This window comes from Melopsittacus undulatus, chromosome 7, assembly GCF_012275295.1.
Source record: "Melopsittacus undulatus isolate bMelUnd1 chromosome 7, bMelUnd1.mat.Z, whole genome shotgun sequence".
NCBI classification, from domain to species: domain Eukaryota; kingdom Metazoa; phylum Chordata; class Aves; order Psittaciformes; family Psittaculidae; genus Melopsittacus; species Melopsittacus undulatus.
The window spans coordinates 49,899,017-49,917,114 of record NC_047533.1 but is presented as its reverse complement, the minus strand read 5'-3'; the positions used below and the strand labels follow the sequence as shown (position 1 = coordinate 49,917,114).

Here is an 18,098-nt window from a genome sequence, read left to right as displayed (position 1 = left end):
GGCCTTTCAAGTCCTGGGAGAAAATGGGTAGGCACTAGTTAAACAACCACAGACCTTTTGCTTTCTCAGAGTGTGTCTCCTCACATATATATCACTCTCTTTATTTTCCTATACAGCACCGTTGCAGCGATTTGTCATTTATGCATTTTCATAAATAAATACTATGTTTTATTTAGTGCTTTATCATCTGTAATAGTTTACTCTTAATCCACACACTGGAGTTATTCCAGACTCCCAACTGAATATATATATATTTGTGTATGTATATATATATATATAAACCACATAAACTTGAACATTTAACATACATACTTTATGTAACCTATCAACCAGTATCTTAGATCCCTTTCTTTTGGACCAAGAAAGGTAAGACTTGTTCAGAAAACCAGCAACTGTCCCTTTCTCTTGCAACACACACTGATGGCAGGTGCTCTGTGTCCACCAGCCAGCAAAGCACCCTCCAAAATAGTTTTTGGGAAAGCCATAACAATAATAATAAAAATGTATTTGAGGAAAGCAGACGTGAAATACACCTAAACACAGCAGGGAAGAGGCATCTCTGCTGCACAACCATTTACCCAGGACCTGCAGGGACCAGGCACAGGGGTGAGATCAACTGCACCTGCCTTCAAGCAAAGTCCCATCTGCTTTGTCAGAGCTGAAAAACCCCAGTTCCTTGGGTTCACAAAAAGGTGAAGAAATGCTAGGTTCTTCTCATTTTGGGCCACAAATCCTCAAGCCAAGGCAGGCAAGGAAAGGTGCAAACTCTGCTCTCAGTAAGCACACTGCTTTTTAAGGACAGGAAACCAGCATTGCCCCCTTGGGGCCACGGTTTGGGGTGCTATTAGCTCTCAGAGATTGTCTTTTGTATTCCTCAGTATTTTTGGGTACAGGCAGCAAAATTGCACTGCGGAAAAAACACTCTAATTAACAAAAATCCCGATTAAAATTTTTAATAGCTATAATCATGGAGGTCTTGCTGAGCCTCTTGAACCTGTGCATTTTTCTGTTAGCTTGAAACTATGAAATGGAAATTTTTCCAGCTAGAAATACCTTCAGGGAGTTGTGAAGTTAAACCCCAATTATACACCTACCTACCACAAATAAATCAGTTTTGTCCAAAATGGGGAAAAAAGAAGCATTACAGAAATGCTGAGGCTAAATCCAGCATGGCAATTATTTCAGTTCAGAAACAGGCTTAGCATAATCAAAGCAGCATTTGTAATGACTCACTTCAAGATTAAACTTAACATTATCTAGCGAAAGAGGACATAGACAGACAAAAACTTTAGAAAACAAACCAAGGGTAAAGAAGGGTAAACTGGTAACTCCTGTTACATCTCAGCCTTCAGAATCTGATGAAGAACAGAGGCCCTTCCGAAGAAAGTAATTCACAGGGAATATTCCACCTCTAATTTTCCCTTCTGTGGTATGAACATTGCAGCAATTGCTGCAGTCCCAGAAAGGAGGGAAAGACCATCAACACATTTCCCTTTGCTCTTCTCCTCTAAAAGCTCATCTTGCTGGGAACCACGATGGTATTCAGGCCCAGCGTCACCTCCCAGAGATATGGAGGCTTCTAGGATGCCACATGAAAAAGTAAGGCAAATGAAGCCTGAGAAAATGGTTCATTTTGTGGTGCCTCTCCCTGCAGCAGGAGAAGCACTGGAGGTTTTTGCCTCCTGTCAGCTACAGTGCCCAGCCTTCACCACCCACTTCTTCCTTGTGGACTTCCTACTGCAGTCGGGAAGCACCAGGTATCCTTGCTTAGAGAAAAATGATTGCCACCCCAAAATTGGGAATTTTGGGGGTTTTCACTTTCCCTTAAAAAAGGAAACACATATGTTTCTTTCCAGCTGTGGTTATAGATGGATACCTTACTTTCACACAGACAAAAGAGCAAGTTAGTAATTTTTTCTCACAAGGAACTTCCTCTCACCCAGTGGTTGTGTATGTCCATGACAGCAGTTTCAAACTCACCAGCAGATCCAAATGTGTACTTCACTTCCACTCACACACAAAGCACTTTATTTTGCAGTGGAAGGCGAGATAGAAAAAGGAAAGACAAGAAAAGGGGCACTTGCTTATCATCCTAGTACCATACCCATCAGATTGCCTGGAAACATGAAGAGCTTCTTCAAACAAGTCACACCAAAACATATTCATACAGCTCCAGATTATCTCAAATGACATATGATCTCCCCTGGGACAAGCCACCCATAAGAACCCGGCTGCCTGTGCTCTAATCATGGCACAAATGCAATTGGGCTTCATGTCTATACCGTGAGAACCACTCACACAAGAAGGGCTATGGAAAGTCATCTCTGCATATAGGTGACTTTTAAGACGATTTCCATTACAGCTCCTCTGAGCTGCACAGGTGCACCTGCCTGTTTTGTTAAAAGCTGGAGTGCAATAGTATCATTAGAAATGAAAAAGTCGCTTTGCTTTAATTTTCAGCAGTTTCTTCCTTTTTTTTTGTAATGTAATAATATACATCTTTTTTTTTACTTCTAACCAAAAGTTTTATTTTCATAAAATTTAAAGCAGTATCTTTTTTAAACAATCAAAATAATAACAATAATAATAATAAAATAATAAGTGGCTTTCACGGAAAGCAACATGCATAATCTTAAACCAGTTACTAAAACTGTGTTTCCCCATGTAAACAAGGGCAGACAAGCCTCTTCTGATCTTCTATGTCAAAATTCAGCTGACTTTTTTTGCAAAGGATAGTCTCTCTAAAAGCTGTTAAACAAACCTACAGCTGCTCTTAAGCAGTATGACGGTACTTATTACCGAGGACTTTCGATTGCTCTTCTGCCTGCACGAAAAAGTCCTTTTCCATGGGCCTTCATGAGAGCAGCCGCTGGCAGTCAGAGTTTAATGTCCTGCGACTCTGACATTTTGGCAAGTGTCTTCTTGACTCGCAGGGCTGTCAGCCGGGAGGCAGGATTGTGAGCCCAGCACTCCATCATCAGCTTCCCCATCTGCCGTAGGCACTGAGGAGAGAAATGGGAGAGAAAGTCCCACCTGGGTCAGTAGAAAAGCAGACTGCAGTTGGCAGCAATGCAAAAAACTGAAGGGAAAAGGTCTTTTCCAAGGGCAGCCAAAAAACCAGACAACATTCTGGCTGGTATTGCTTTTCAAGAGCTTTTGCTGTCTGTATATTAAGAAGAGTTCTCCAAACATGCCAATTCATATTATAATTTATGACAAATTATAGTCTAGACTTGGATATATGCTCCAGAAGAGCATTTTTTCTTCCCCAAACCTGTGCAGCCTGACGTTCACAAGCATGGCTTTGTACAGTGAGCCCTTCACTGTACAAACACAGTGGAATTCATTTTCCTCAGCCAGCGACCAGTCCCTGGGGTACAGCCCAGTGTGAACATGCACCCATGGCTCCTGCCCAGTTGCACAAGTCCTCAAGCCTCCCAGGGAGGTTGTTTTGGTTTCTCCCCCCCCCATTCCCAAATTGCCTATATCTCATGCCACCTAAATCTTTCATCTACCTGCAGAATATTCATCTACACACTGCTATTCCCAAATGGCAGCTAGTCTTCTGTGACTGTAGAAAACTTTACATCATTAAACTGTACCAATTAACATGATTAATGACCCCTCCTCCATAGTATCTCAAGAGCAGATTTGCCTGTGGTAACTCAACTGTTCGTCTCCGATTCCATGAGCACAACTTTGCTGCATTACAGATGCTCAGCAGGAGAGCTCAGATTTCTTCCCCAGCCATCTCACCTCCTTGTTTTATTCTGTATAGTATTTTCTGGATCCTACGTCTCCTCTGAAAAGCCACATCTGTAGCCCTCTGCTAAAATATCAAGAGCATTGTTTTCTGTAAGATGTAAAGGAGTGAATGATCAGTGCAGCTCAGCTACTGTGGTTGTACTATTGCTAGTATCTTGCAATCATGTTAGCATAAAACCATAGTAAAATTGTGTTTCCAAGACTGCACACAGTGATCACAGAAAGCTGCATGCTTATTTCATGTCAAAGAGAGAGGAGATATTTCCTTCTTATAACAGGAAAAAGGTTGGAATCAAAGCCCACATATTAGCATACGCTGAAGTGGCTGCCAATACACCAAGTATGCTGCAATTGTACTATATAATACAAAACAGCTTCTCTTTCAAGTTTTTTTGGCTAGGCACTGATTTAATGCTATTAATGCAGGAAGCAGAAAGCAAAATGAGTGCAAGAGGAACACAGAGAGTCCAAGAAGGTCTGAGCACAGCCTGCTATTGCTGTGGGATCTGGTAAACAGCACATGAGGAACACACTTTCAAATATTGTAGGTTATGGCCTCTGGGGCTCAGAAACCTTCCATGGGGATATCTGAGCAGGTCATGCTCCTTCCCAAGCCATGTTACACTGTGACTGGTGCTGGCACCAGTGGTAAAGCTCATCCTCAGTCAAAATGATGCAGAATTGGGTCAACCTCACTCACTCGCTCTGCTTGAAAACAGAGTCTGCAGTTTAAAAGCAACAGTACCTCATCACTGCTCCATCTGTTGGGAAATGAAGGGCGCAGTCTCTTGATACACACAATCTCCCGCATGTCCTCATATGAGGGGTCGGTGGGCACAAGGTCATGGTATGGAAGTTGGTATTCCTCAACTATTCCTGAAAGAAGTAATCAGTTGCCCGTCATTTGCAAAAGATACCTTCCACTACGCTCTTCCCCTCTCATTTTATAACAGATTGCTCATACAGGTTACCAATCAAATGTACTTCTTAAAAGGACTTCCCTGCCCTAGAAGTTTATTCCACAGTCAAATTCCAGTGTGATCACTGCTATATAAAGTCTGGACAGGTATCCTAATCTGAAAGTGCAATTACTTACCAGGTGAGACAGTTTCTACCACTCCTGTCCCATCCAGCAATCTTCAGTAAGTTATCACAGAAAGTACTATTAGTATAGGGCCTCTATCAGAGCAATCTGGCTGTGAAATAATCTTGAATTAGGTCTTCTTTTTACCAGGGGAACTGGTGTATGTTAAGGGGCATTTCTGTGCCCTTTCAGAACTTGGCAAGAACATGTTGTACACAACAACAAAGACAACAATATTACATATTTTATGTTACATAATTGCAATACACTTTACCAGTTTGTAAACAGGGATCTCATTGCTCATCAGTGAAATTCAGCTTCGCTAGGATAACGATGGAGTGAGCATTCAGCACAAAACTGTGGGCTTTAAAGACCCATAAAGTCTAGTGAGGGTAGTGTAGACCCAGGAGAGACATGCTCTCCTGTTACTTGCCACCAATGTGGACATAACTGCTGCCAAGTCATTTCTCTGCATTTAGCTTTCCTTGGTGGCAAAATAGAGGTAATAACACCCATCATTTCTGCACTACACTGAACTCTATGTGCAGAAAGCACACATAGCCTATGTGTAGAAGGATGGATCTACAGCCCTAAGTCTGCAGCTGGCTGCATTGCTTTCTTATCTTTGCTGTCCTCACACTTGAATGCCTGATATCAGAAGGAAATCACTGATATGACAACAATGTAATGAGTGCCACTTGCCCATCTTTTTCTTTTTAATTTCTCTTTGTCTTATAAACAGATTATTTATTTTAAATAATGGCACAGCATCGCCCCAAATTGTTTGTCCTCCGCCTTCTAATTAACTCCAACAAAACAAAGAAATCACTATTTTCTTTCTTCTAAAATAGCTAATACCCTCAGTCCAGCAAATGTGTTACCATTGGAAAGGCCCCCAAATGAGTTCTGTATTCCTTCTTCAGTGCAGGCATCAGCTGCCTTCAAATGAGCCGTTAAAACACAGTCTAAATCTCTGCTGTCAAAGTAGCACTGACTGGTGCTTTAAAATAAGTTTCAACAAGAGAACAGATACTAAGAGTTACCTGTATGGTTTATCCACTTTTGTTCATTACAGTAAAAACAACTATCCAGTGAAAAAGATTTCGGCTATAAATGGGGTTCACTGATACAATTAAAAGTGATCTTTCAGCTCTTTACCTCCTGAAACACATCTCCTTGCTATTTCCCAAAGGATGAGTCCAAAACTGTACATGTCAGCCATGATGTACGACTGAAAATGGTTTCTATTCAAGCTTTCATCCAGCACCTCAGGAGGCATATAGCGTTTTGTTCCTACACGGGTGTTTGGAGGTATGTCCACCTCATTTGTATCACTAAAAGAAAAAGTAGGGGAAAGGGCATTAAATATGTGATAAAGTGGCTTGAAAAGAAAGCAATTTAGATGGGAGAAGTAGTAAATTCACACCATACCCACTCTCAAAGAAGGTCAAAAGTAATGCATAATCTTAATGGAACCATTCTTACAAGGAAAGCCTCTTAGTGTAACAGCAACCCTCCTTAAAAGGCTGACCCACCTGAGGCTATGTTAAGCATTCAAACGCAGAACCACTTTGTGAGATTTCATTAGTATTAGCCTGAGCTCTAATGCTGGTGATAACAATCACACCTTCATCAAATGCTATTTTCTTAACATACTCCACCACCTAATGCTTTAGTCTTAGCAATTAATGGAGGACACTTAATAGCTGGGGCAGGATCACTTAGCTATAGTGAATCAGATCTGCAGGGAAGAGGAGTATAACCATTTTTTGTGCATGCATTATGTTTGATCTCTCCCAACCTTCACACATCAAGGTGTGTAAATAGAGAGACATAAACATGCAAAAAAATCTAACCAAATGTGTTATACCCCGCACATTTACCAGAAAATACAATGTATACCTAACGGGAAAAAAAATCCCATTAATTACGTGACTGGATTTACTACTTTTTTTTTCTTACTAACTCAGATTCAGCTGTATCAGTTGTAATGTTTTTAAAAGTTTAATATGGCATATATTGTGGTTAGCTTAAAAAGGTTTCTTTTCTTTTCTCCACATTCAAAACGTATGTATTTTAAATGTGATGGATACAATAAAATCTTGCAGGATAATTACACAACTTCTTCCGTAATTTTTTTTACCTAGAGCAATTTTTTTTCAACATTATGAAAATGACAAAAGAAGCTGAGCCTGAGGTCACCTACACAGTCATTAAATCATACCTATGCTGGTGGTATTTCTGCATACCTCCAAGAATGTAACATAAATCTAGTGACCTGCAGTGCCTTGAAACATCTCAAATGAAATGAGAAATGCAGAGAACTTTACTCAACTCATTAGCTTCAGCAGAGCACACCCCTTTCAACTACTTTTTTCTGTCCTCATCATTGCCTGAGAAATGCTGGCTAGGGAAAGATTCAGCATGAAAACAAGTATGTAATGTAAATCCCATCTGGACTATGACAAATACATATTTCACCCTGTTTTATAGCAACACTTGGTAGTTCCTAGTTCGGTTCATACCTAAGCAGTATGCTGCCTCTGTAGTCGTCAGGCAAGGCATACCTGCAAAGGGTGAATTTCTTTCCTGAAGCTTTTACAGCAAATAGTGCATTTCCAAGTTGTTCTTTTCTAGGACCCCACTCCTTAACATAAAAACATTCCTTTCTCATCCCCCAAAGAAAGGTTAGGTTCATAAGGGAAAAGCCGCACCAAGAAGTCAGGTTGGTAAGTGAATAGTGAGAAACGAACATAAAAACTGCCTTTCCTTACCCTCTGAATAATTTCAGTTCAAGATTTGGACAGAATTCTTACATTTATTTTTTTGATACTTCAGGGAGCACATGGTTTCAAGCTGACCTCTGAAATTGCAACCTTCAGCATACACAGCAAATTCAGACACTTTGAACACATCTCTACCACTGCTGAGAGCTCAAGCTCCTTTTCAATGGAGCTGTCAGACAGCAACGGCTCCTTTATGAATCCCAGGCATAACTTGTCCTACTTGTCTGCTCTAAGCTGTTTAAACACACAACTAATATTTTATTTTTTTTTAAATCAGATTTTAAAGCCATTTCAAAAATCAAATCTGTGCTTCAGCAATTTGATTTGTAGGAAATGAAACAAAAGACAGTCCAAATGGGGTGCTTTTCAATAAACCCCAGTTAGTAACTTGTGTAAATGATTAGTATTATGCTATATAAGTTGTGAATGTAGTATCTTGGGATGAGACAAGCTGAAAGCTTCAGTGACAAGCTTACTGACATGACTTCAACCTGTCAGTGCTATGCCCTTTTAGCATGTGGCAGCAATGCTCAGGTTGCTATTGAGAGCAAAGTGATGAAAATGGAACCTTTATGCAAATGCAACTAATGTGCTTGACAGTTAAAAAGCAACTATCTATATACCCACATTATGTGGTTATGTCACATTCTCACCTACACAGGTAGTCTTCCTGACACACAGACATGAGCACACACACTGAAGGTGCTTTATTCACATGTACACACTTCCTCAGTCATGAACAAAACCAGAGTTTGCCTCTGATTTACCAGCTTTTCCTTGCCCTTGTCACTTCTACTCACCTGATAAATTTAACAGCCAAGCCCAAATCTGCTATACAGCAGGTGCCATTCTTTTTCACCAGGATATTCTTACTTTTTAGGTCACGGTGAGCAATAGCAGGTTTGCCTTGAGTACTGAAGATCTCAGTGTGAAGGTGGCACAAGCCACTAACCGAGGAGTAAGCCAGTTTTAGCATAGCTTTTGTGTCCAAGGTAGTAGATTTTAGATAATCATAAAGCGAGCCATTCTCATGGTAGTCAGTGATGAGATACAGCTGGGTCCAAGATCCTGTACCTTTAATGTCTGCGGCAATGAATCCTGCAGAAAAAAGATTTTAATGTATAATACTTCTCAGGGCTTTTTTTGGTTGCTCAGAACTCTCAACTGACAAAACACTTTAATGGTTTTATTTTAATAACTTATTTAAATTCTTTCATCTTGATTCCATGCACCTCTAGCCTTCAACATATTTTCAGAACGCCCAGATCTGGAACTACAGGTGGCAGAAACAGACGTGTGCTGTTGGAGTATCAGTCCCCCAAGCCCACTCTTTTATAACTTTTATTTATGCATCAGTAATCCTTGAAACATCTTTGTTTTGGAAAGTGCTGGGTGGATAATTGCAGAGCACAGCAGGCAACAAAGCACATAGGAAAGGGCATCAGACAACAGGAAATACAAAACTATTAAAACTCAAGAAACCTGTATGCTATCAAATAATTCTCTTTAATTTCACTCACCAAGAATATTTTCATGCCTCATCAGGACAGTCTGGTAGATTTCTGTTTCTCTGAACCAGCTGGCCTCCTCAGTGGTAAAAAACACTTTCACGGCTACCTTTTCGCCACGCCACTTTCCCATCCAGACTTCTCCATAGCGACCTTTTCCAATCTGCTTTACCATCTGAATCTGTTTTGCAATTGTCCTTTGAACCTGTGAAATACCAAGATGGACAGTTACAACCTGCTCAGCATTCACCTCCCTCCTTCTGCACCTCCTTCCTGTGCTGCAAGCCTGTTGGAAAGGGGGATGCACAGCCATTGCAATGTGGATTTCAGTAAAGCACTGCAGCAAGGCATCCCTGTTTTCCCCAGACACAGAATGAGTGAAGCCATTCCTGCCACTGTGAAGAAGCCTTTCCATGCAATCCCAAAACACACCATGGCCTCTCAAGAAAGTAAATCAGTTTGTGTGAAGGAAACATTGGCCTACAATCCCTGAAATTTTTATTTTCCTGTGGGAGGTTGCCACTTTTGGTGGAATTTTTTTGTTATTTCTGGAAAAGCTTTGACTGAAAACACTCCTGGCCACAACAATCCACACCAAATTCCAAAGGGGTAGCTAACACATTTTTAATTAAAACAGGGATGTTTGTTACATGCTCAACACAACTAAGGCTCAAGGCTAGGGCTCACAAGAGCCAAAAGCATATCAGTGCTCCAAAACTAGCAAAATTACTCCCTAACACTTTGCTTGAAAATCCCATGCCTGATAATTTCAACATATATAAATTTGGTGTTGGGAACCTCAACCACTACTTACACAGTCAGAACCCATGTGCCTACATTAGTTTTAATAACCATCATTACACAGTAATAAAAAATCAGATATTTTTTTCTGAAGATATGGAAGAACAGCTTTAAATCTACCCTCTCTAGTATCCATACCAGCTTTGTCAGTGGCCAAACTGTGAATTGATGTGAATGTCAGACGCAGCATAAGCTACAGGCAGTTGTAGCATCAGGTCAGTGTACTCAGCAGCATTGCAGAGATACTGCTCATAAGGATGGCAGACCCCAATATCAGATGGACAGATTCTACATTTAACAAGCCTTTATGACTACAAAATATCTTGGATAAATGAAGCCTAATACATTCTCACAGGACTGGAGAATGCCCGCAGATCACTTATTTCTAAAAGTCCAAAAAAAACCCTCAAGTAGATGCTGCAACACAAACCACTGGTTTTCACACCTGACTCAGCCTAACCCTGGTATAACAAGGCATTAAAATGTCACCCTCTTGTTCTTCAGTATTGCCACTTCAATCCACAGCTAATGACTTTTGGTTTTTCATCTGGTCCAAGCACTTGGCAACATCTGGACATATGCAAATTCGAGTTCTCTTGCTTTTATCATGATTTGTATGCAAATTTCAAGCAGTTTATTGCAGCAAGTGTGCACTATCTAAATCCCTATGAAAGCCCCATGTAATCCCAAACATTTTTGCAATACTGGCTGACAGAAATGATCAAAACTTGATTTTAAAATCACTGGCTTTGTTATCCCTGGGAGGTCCAGAGGAAACTACCAGTTGGGTACTGCAGAGCAGGACTGACACAAGCCCACTGCAGCATGAATGTATGTCCAAAGATGAAATCAAAACCTATTAGGAAAGGTCTATTATAATTTATTTTGTAAATAATTACTCGTTTTCATATTAGGCAATTTAAAGAAGAAAAACATACAGTGGCATTTATACAAAGCTATTTCAAAGGTCCCAGCTTTTTTCTTCTGTCATTTAAACAGAATCTCATTTTTCCAGCCCCATAATGTATTATTAGACTTCCAAGATGGTGGCTTCAGTGTCATTATTTCTGAATAATATCAGGGAAAGCCAGCAACAGAGATTAGCCATATTTTTTTAAATTGATTTATTTTCTTTTATACTCTCAGATAATGACTGAACAACAGTTATATTACATTGGAATTTTACTGTAACATTTTGTAATGTCATTTTAGCATTGTTGCTTTCTATTTTGCCCATTTTAAAAGTGCATCCTGAACAATAATGCAGTTACATCAAATAACTTAATTTGTGTAAATATATGCAATGGCATCATAAAGTACATGGAATTACAATACTTAATGATGAAAAGTTCCTTATTAAATTACATTAAGAAAATGAAAACGCATTTCTGTTATGGGTTTTCAGGCGGCAGAATGCTGTGTGAAGGTCCTTAACCTGGTTTTCTCTTGCTAGAACTGGTCAAATGATTTCCTATGAACAATTTATTTTATTTTAAGGAATTCAGACCTTTCTTGAATCAAACACTGATTACAATTTCTAAAACATATTCGTTAATCAAAATTGTTGGGTGAACTGATTTCATGAGCATTCTGAATGATATATTCATGTGAATTATTTGCACTGAGTAGACTGGGGGGGGAGTTATTTCTTTCTGTGCATTTTGCTGCTTGAGCTCTAGGAACAGCCAGATAAGGTTACATGACCCTTTGTTTCTCCTCCCTAGCTGGAATGAATCCAAATACATATTGTCTCTATTTTCTGAACACAATTTTTGTGATGTTCAGCTAAATATGTTCAACTATCTCAGATGAAAATTCAAAGCAACCTTTTGTAACATCAATATTTTGACCACAGAACTTCATACCTGTGGCTGGGTTGCAGTCCCTTGAAAAGGGAAATTCACTGGGAGAGGAATTAGGAAAAAAAGTACAGGAAAAGGTAAAGAAGAAACTGTAATTCAGGAAACTCTTCATACAGACTGCAATAAATATCTCCAGTGTCTAATCTCCTTCTCCAGTTTTGCACGTGGATTCATGGGGCCAACAGTTTCACTCTACACTTCTTGCTCTGTCAAGGCCAATGGGATTCTGCTTGCTTGCACAGACCTGATTGTGCACCCTGGCTTGCTGGTTCAAAGTCTTTATTTAGAACTAAATTTATTTTTGTCTTGGTTTAAAATTTGATTGGCAGCATTTAACCTGCAGCAAACTTCTCTGTCAGAGGTACAAACAGGTCAGGAGAAAGAACGTTTACTGAATGTCAAAGTATCAATAAAACCTTGGTTAATGCTTGGGTTTGGTATAATATTCATACCCATTAGAATAAATGTTTTGCACAGAAGGCAAACATTACTGTTTAGCATAAAGTGACATTTTGTAATAAATTTGTGGCTTACTTTCCTGGAATAAAAACTCTGGATGTTCTGCTCTGGTAAGAAATAATACGGTTGAAAACAAACTTCCACAATAAAGTCTAGAGAATTATTGCCAGGCATTTTCTATATATTTGTTTCAGACATCAGCTCAGAAGTATTAATCTGAGCATTTCTAGTGAGCCTGTAGCAGTTACAGCTCTCTGGGAAATGAAGCAAACATCTATTACCAAGTGCAAAATTCATTATAGCTCTCCTTTTTCTTTGCTGCCACAGAAATCACTACTTAAAAGGAAAGTCTGGGGAAAAAAAATGTACGCATTTTCATAGCCTTCAGGAAGAATACTTGGTCCAGAGGCTGCAGGAAGAATACTTGGTCCAGAGGCTGCAAAGTCTCCAGGCTTGAGAGAGGACTGGCAGAAGACAGAATGGTTTCTGCTTTATGGAGCACCAGCAACAGCTCTTGATAAGTACTGAGCAACAACACAGCTGGGACGCCACCTTGGCCCCTATAGCAGTTGATTAGCAGGTTAGTTTTCCTGCAAACTGCAAGAGTAGACCTGGGGACACCAGTAATACCATACATCCCATCTTAACCAGCTCACAGGGACAGAGGAAGGCATAAAGAACAAGAAGTCACATCCAGCCTTCCTCAATCGTTTTTGTCTCATGGGCATCCTAGGATGAAGTATCAAGCCATGCACTGATATGAGATGCCTCAGGGCGCCTACTACCCACATGGACTGCTGGAAACACATCCTCCAGAGAAGAAGTTCTAGTGTTTGCTCTAAATTATTATAGTATTTCTGTTACTATAACAGGTAGAAGCGCTAAGTGCAGACCAGGACCTTGATGAGGCAGGCGTTACCCAAAACAACAAAGCAAAAAAAGAGCAAGAGCCCCTCACAACAAGATAAATTGTAAGCACTCACTAGGAATGCTAGAGGGACATTGGTATGGGATATTACAGAGCTTTCTTAAAGCCTAGACCTAAATGATGGAGAAAAATGACCATGGGTTTTTATGCTCATCACCAGTCACAGCACCCACTTGGCAGCCTGGTTTTTTCCTCAATAGCTTGTTAACTGTCAGAAAATTGGATCTTTTAAAAAGTTTGCACTTTATTTAAACAGGGCTCTAAGCATTTTCTCCTGCCAGAACAAATTGTGTTCAGTCGTCTTGTTCCCTAATTTTAAGGATTTATAAAACCTCCAACTTTATTACTTCTTTAGGGTGTAGAAAACAACTGTGTGGGCGAAAACCAGAGAGATAGTACACTGTACTTGAAAACTGGGCAACATCTACAATAATAGGATAAGTAAGCTAATAGTTTCTGGAGATAGGAGAGACACATCATCTATGAAAAAATAAATGAAATCTAATTCATTTTGTCAGAAGAGTATTTTTAAATAAGTAACCTGGCTTTTTCTGTTTTGTTTTGCTTTGTTTCAGTACTAAAAGCAACGATGACCCCTAGAAACAAAAACCCTGCTGAACAGAACTGGTTTTGCCACAGAAGGTAAAACTTCTGCCTTTTCAGCAGGTGAGCTCAAGGAGTTCAGTCATTCTGGAGTCAGTTCAGAAATAATCACAAACTCCATCCCTGTGCCTTTAACCTTTGGGATGACAAGGGAAAATAATTCACTCTTGAATTCTGAATGCACAGTGAAGTCTACACATAAAAACGTTCCAAGTTTGATGAATCACAGTTCCCTTTACATAAAGACGGTGTGTCAATGTTTGAAATGCTATTGTGTGTTGCGCATAAAAAGCAAGAAAATAAGATCAGTGCTCTAGATGCTGTTTTGTACACTGGGGTAAATCCTGATGAATTTGTGTGAGCTCTATTAGCCTGTACTTACTCTATGGTATCTAAAATAAGAAATGAGCTGAGGTAAAAAAAAAACAAACTCTTAAGCTCTTCTGGTGTAGTCTGCATGAAAAAACAGTCTCCAGCTTTCTAAAGCAGCTATTCTCAGCTGAAATCCTTTTCATTTCTGGGAAAGGAAAAAAAAACCACAACAATCTAAAATAGCAAATGAAGGCACACAAATGTATTTTCTTCTGCCTCATTTTCTCCTGCCTTTTAAACTTGTCCTAAGATAATATTGCTTCCTTACCAGGAGAGGGAGTCCAGAGCCGCTCCCTGAGCTCTGGGACTGCTCAATCAAATCCTTCAGGGACTCTCCAGGGGGAATGTAGGTTTCATCCTGCTCCAGCCCGATGCTGTAGTGGGGCCTCGTCTCTTGGCGCTTGTATCTGCCATTTTACATGAAAGTGAAATTAGCTTTGAATACAATGAACACATGTGCAATGAATAATGCACACGGACTTCCACGTCTGCTTCATTTATAGACTCCCAGCTTCGTCTGTTTCCCCGGGGAATGTGCTGGACTTACTGCCTCAAACTTTCTATTTTATTTTTAGCACTGTTTGATGCTTTCAGTATAAAACCCAAAGACTGCGCAATCTGGTGTAAGTCTGCAAAGCAACAAAATGTTTTTCTTTCAGAAATGTAAATACATTTATAACACAGACCAAGAAATACCCAGTTTCGTTTTACTGACTGTAGGGGATCTTTCAAGAGCTACAGGAGGTAAGGTCATGGGATTTGGACTACCTAAAAAAATGGAACAAATTGTTTAAACATAATGCACGTAGATTTTGATGACATTCCAGACATATTTATTTACATTCCTGTATCCCTCTCTTTTTTAGGATCAGTTCTTCACCATGTAAACACATTTAGAAGCCTTAGGTTTATTTAACCTATCTAAAATTTTTCCTGTGGCTTTCTTATACTCAGTAAAGAATAATCTCTGCTTCTACTTGAATGGATTTTAAGGATGTTTGGCAAAAGATGCTATATGAAATACATCTCACAGCTATACCTGTGACTAGGGTGAATAAAACATACATTTTTCCTCATCATAAAATTACAGTTTTACATTTCTTTTCCTTAAGGTCAACTTCAATTTTTTCAAATTCCTAAGTCTATAACAAGATAAATGTTGGGAGGCACATTTACAAGCTGGTAAAATATTCTTTATTTACCTGAAGTAGCAGAATATGATGATAAGCACCAGAAGAATACTGCAAACAGTCACAGAGATCAGCAGGGCCTTGTGGTGAATGTTTCCTTCAGCAAAGTCTGGGATTAAAAAAGGAAGGTGGAAAATTTGGAAAGCAAGGTTGTACAAAGTCAGTATTAAGAAGAAACACACACACCTTCAAAAGTGCAGCAAACATGATTTTCTCTCTTTTCTACCAAAGTCCTGTGCAACATACCCGTGGCTTCCTCAGGTATTTTGTATGCTTCCTCTTTGACCCTCACTGATCAGGGCAGAACCAGCACATCCAAAAGCCTATCTCAGTAAGGCAAAACATCGCCTTGATCTGTAACTCCCTGTTTGACTCTGAATGAAAAATCAATTAAGGCCTGTAGCTCTGTATCTTAACCTAAGTGATCAGCCAGGACATAGTAAAATTACTGCCTCTGTCTTAGATCACTCTTACTAAGTAGCATCCTATCAAGCAGCTAATGTAAAAAAATTTAATAATTGCATTTATCCTAGGAGAGAAGACACAGAGGACCATCCAACCCCTAAGAAAGGAGACCACAAGAGGCCTTGAAAGTATCTCTCCATCACTGCAGAATAATCTGTCTCTTGGATCCTGTTTTAAATACCTGAGCAGGAATTTTTCTCCTCCATTCACTCTACAGCAGCACTGTGTGCCAGCAAGTTCTTCCTATGCTCATGGGCAAAACTATCCTTCCAGCAGCTATTCTGTAAAACACTTTGAAAATTAAATGTGTCAAATAACTTTTAGAAAATGCCATTATGCAAAAACTATTACAACATTTTGGTCAATCTTTGCATGGGAGACTCATATTCTCCTTTAAAGTACATCATTACTCTCCAAATTTGTATTCCTAACTCAGGCGAGTCTGACCTTCATGCATCCTCTTCTGCTGAGAACCAAAGAAACCTAGCACTATTTCTCTTTAACCTCTCCTACCACCCAAACTCTCAGAACTATGGTATTTTTGCATGTAGGTACACACAACACCCTCACAGAGTTGTTATCTGATATAATGCAAATAAGGATGATGTTTTCTGAAGCTCTTCCAGCCTTGCTGTCTTGCATCTTTCACACTAATGCACAACACACTGTAATATGCAAGAAATCTCTCCTTACGAACTCATCCTGGAACAGCACTATTACATTTCAGATTTACAAGGGTAATGAGAAGAGATTCCTAGGGGACTCCTGGTTCACTGTCAGGCTCTTTTATTTTAAAGATCCAGTTTCTACTTCTGTTTTTGCACCCAAACTATTTCTTTCCTTCCCCTTTCCACTACAAACAGAGATTACCTACCAACGCACCTTTTGATCACAATGGTCATGTTGTAACCTGCCATTCCCTGCTCCCAGAGCATTAAAAATGTAAACATTAAAGACACAGCTGATGCCTTTGAAAGGGGACACTGACACGATGTCTATCAGGAAAACACTGGAGCCCATCATTCTCCCTGCCACAGCAGTTTTCTACCTGGCCTGCCACTTCAAGTGGGCTGTGAGCTGAAACTGAGAGCCCACTGGGGAATCCAGACCTCTCCCACAAAAGCTGCACAGCAGGGCTAAGGGCTCTAGTTCATGCTTTGTAAGCAGCATGGGCTGGCCAGCCATTTCCTTCTAAAATGTGTGGTTTGTAACAGTTTAAGATGTCGCAGCCCATCAGCTGAGGAGAGGATAAACAGAGCACATACACCATACACTGGGACTTTGTACTTGAGAAGAACCTGGATATATGTCCACAGCAAGGCTTTTACCATTTCACAGAATAAGCCATGATGGAAGATGGGCTTTTGTGCTTAGCAGTAATGAAAGCTGATGTCAGACGCAGAGGGAGCAATTCAGATCTTGCTCATACTTGTGTATGCTAGACATTTTAGCCACAGAAGTCTGTGCATTTACACAGACATGAAGTGTTGCACTACCAGAACTTGTAAAGCAGTTCATGTTGCCTGTGTGTGCCTGAGTATGTACACTCAGGAGAGGGATTATAATGATGCTGAAATCTTGAATCAAATTCCAGCCATATTTAGGGTTTAAATGATCCACACTCTGTGCTCAATGTTTCTAATGGGCTTCTCCTATTCAGGAAAGTCAACAAAAGCAGTCTGTTTTTCCCAGAGTGCTCTGTAGCTCTCCAGCTTCAGACTCCAGCACTGCCAGATTTTTTGATATCTGAATGCAATTATAATGAAGCAAGTACAAGGAAGCATGCAAGACATAAAGGAACATGGTTTGATCTCCGTGCTGCAAGCAGCTAATGCAGATTCCAGTAGCAGCGATGCTTACATTCTTGAAGCAGGTGATGTCCCCTATAGCTAACAAAGGACCACTACTAGTGGTTCACTGTGCACAGAATGGGTATGCAACTGGCTCTCACAGGAGAGGAGAATAACTTCCATATGTCTTTATATTTATTTGGCTATGTATGATGAGAGGCAATAGGGATGATAAGTGAGCTATTGTCTCACCTTTTAAATACTTACTGCCTTTTCAAAGCATTTGGCAGAATGTCATTTGCTTGCTCACCTGAGGACTTCATAAACCCGTTGGCACATGGACAACACAACATTAAAAGCATGCCCCCATTCTTACACCAGCAACATCTGTTTGTTCTGCTGAACTGAGCCAGGCTGGTGCTGCAGGAGACCAGCTCCTTTCTCCTCCTACAGCCCAAGCTGTTCTCCACAGAGCATAGGACAAA

The 18,098-nt window shown here is 40.0% G+C and overlaps 1 protein-coding gene across 1 annotated transcript in view; it reads right to left on the bottom strand.

Annotated features, from left to right (window-relative positions):
• Positions 1-2,664: 2,664 nt before the first annotated feature.
• The window catches only part of BMPR1B (bone morphogenetic protein receptor type 1B), a 29,651-nt gene continuing 14,217 nt past the window's right edge, over positions 2,665-18,098 (bottom strand). Inside the window, exons 4-10 of the mRNA XM_005148661.4 lie at positions 15,371-15,467; positions 14,437-14,575; positions 9,156-9,348; positions 8,436-8,733; positions 6,008-6,183; positions 4,511-4,641; positions 2,665-3,002 (exon numbers count right to left, since the gene is read on the bottom strand). Coding sequence (XP_005148718.2) covers positions 2,877-3,002; positions 4,511-4,641; positions 6,008-6,183; positions 8,436-8,733; positions 9,156-9,348; positions 14,437-14,575; positions 15,371-15,467 — 1,160 coding nt within the window. The 3' untranslated portion in view covers positions 2,665-2,876. The remainder of the gene's footprint in view (positions 3,003-4,510; positions 4,642-6,007; positions 6,184-8,435; positions 8,734-9,155; positions 9,349-14,436; positions 14,576-15,370; positions 15,468-18,098) is intronic.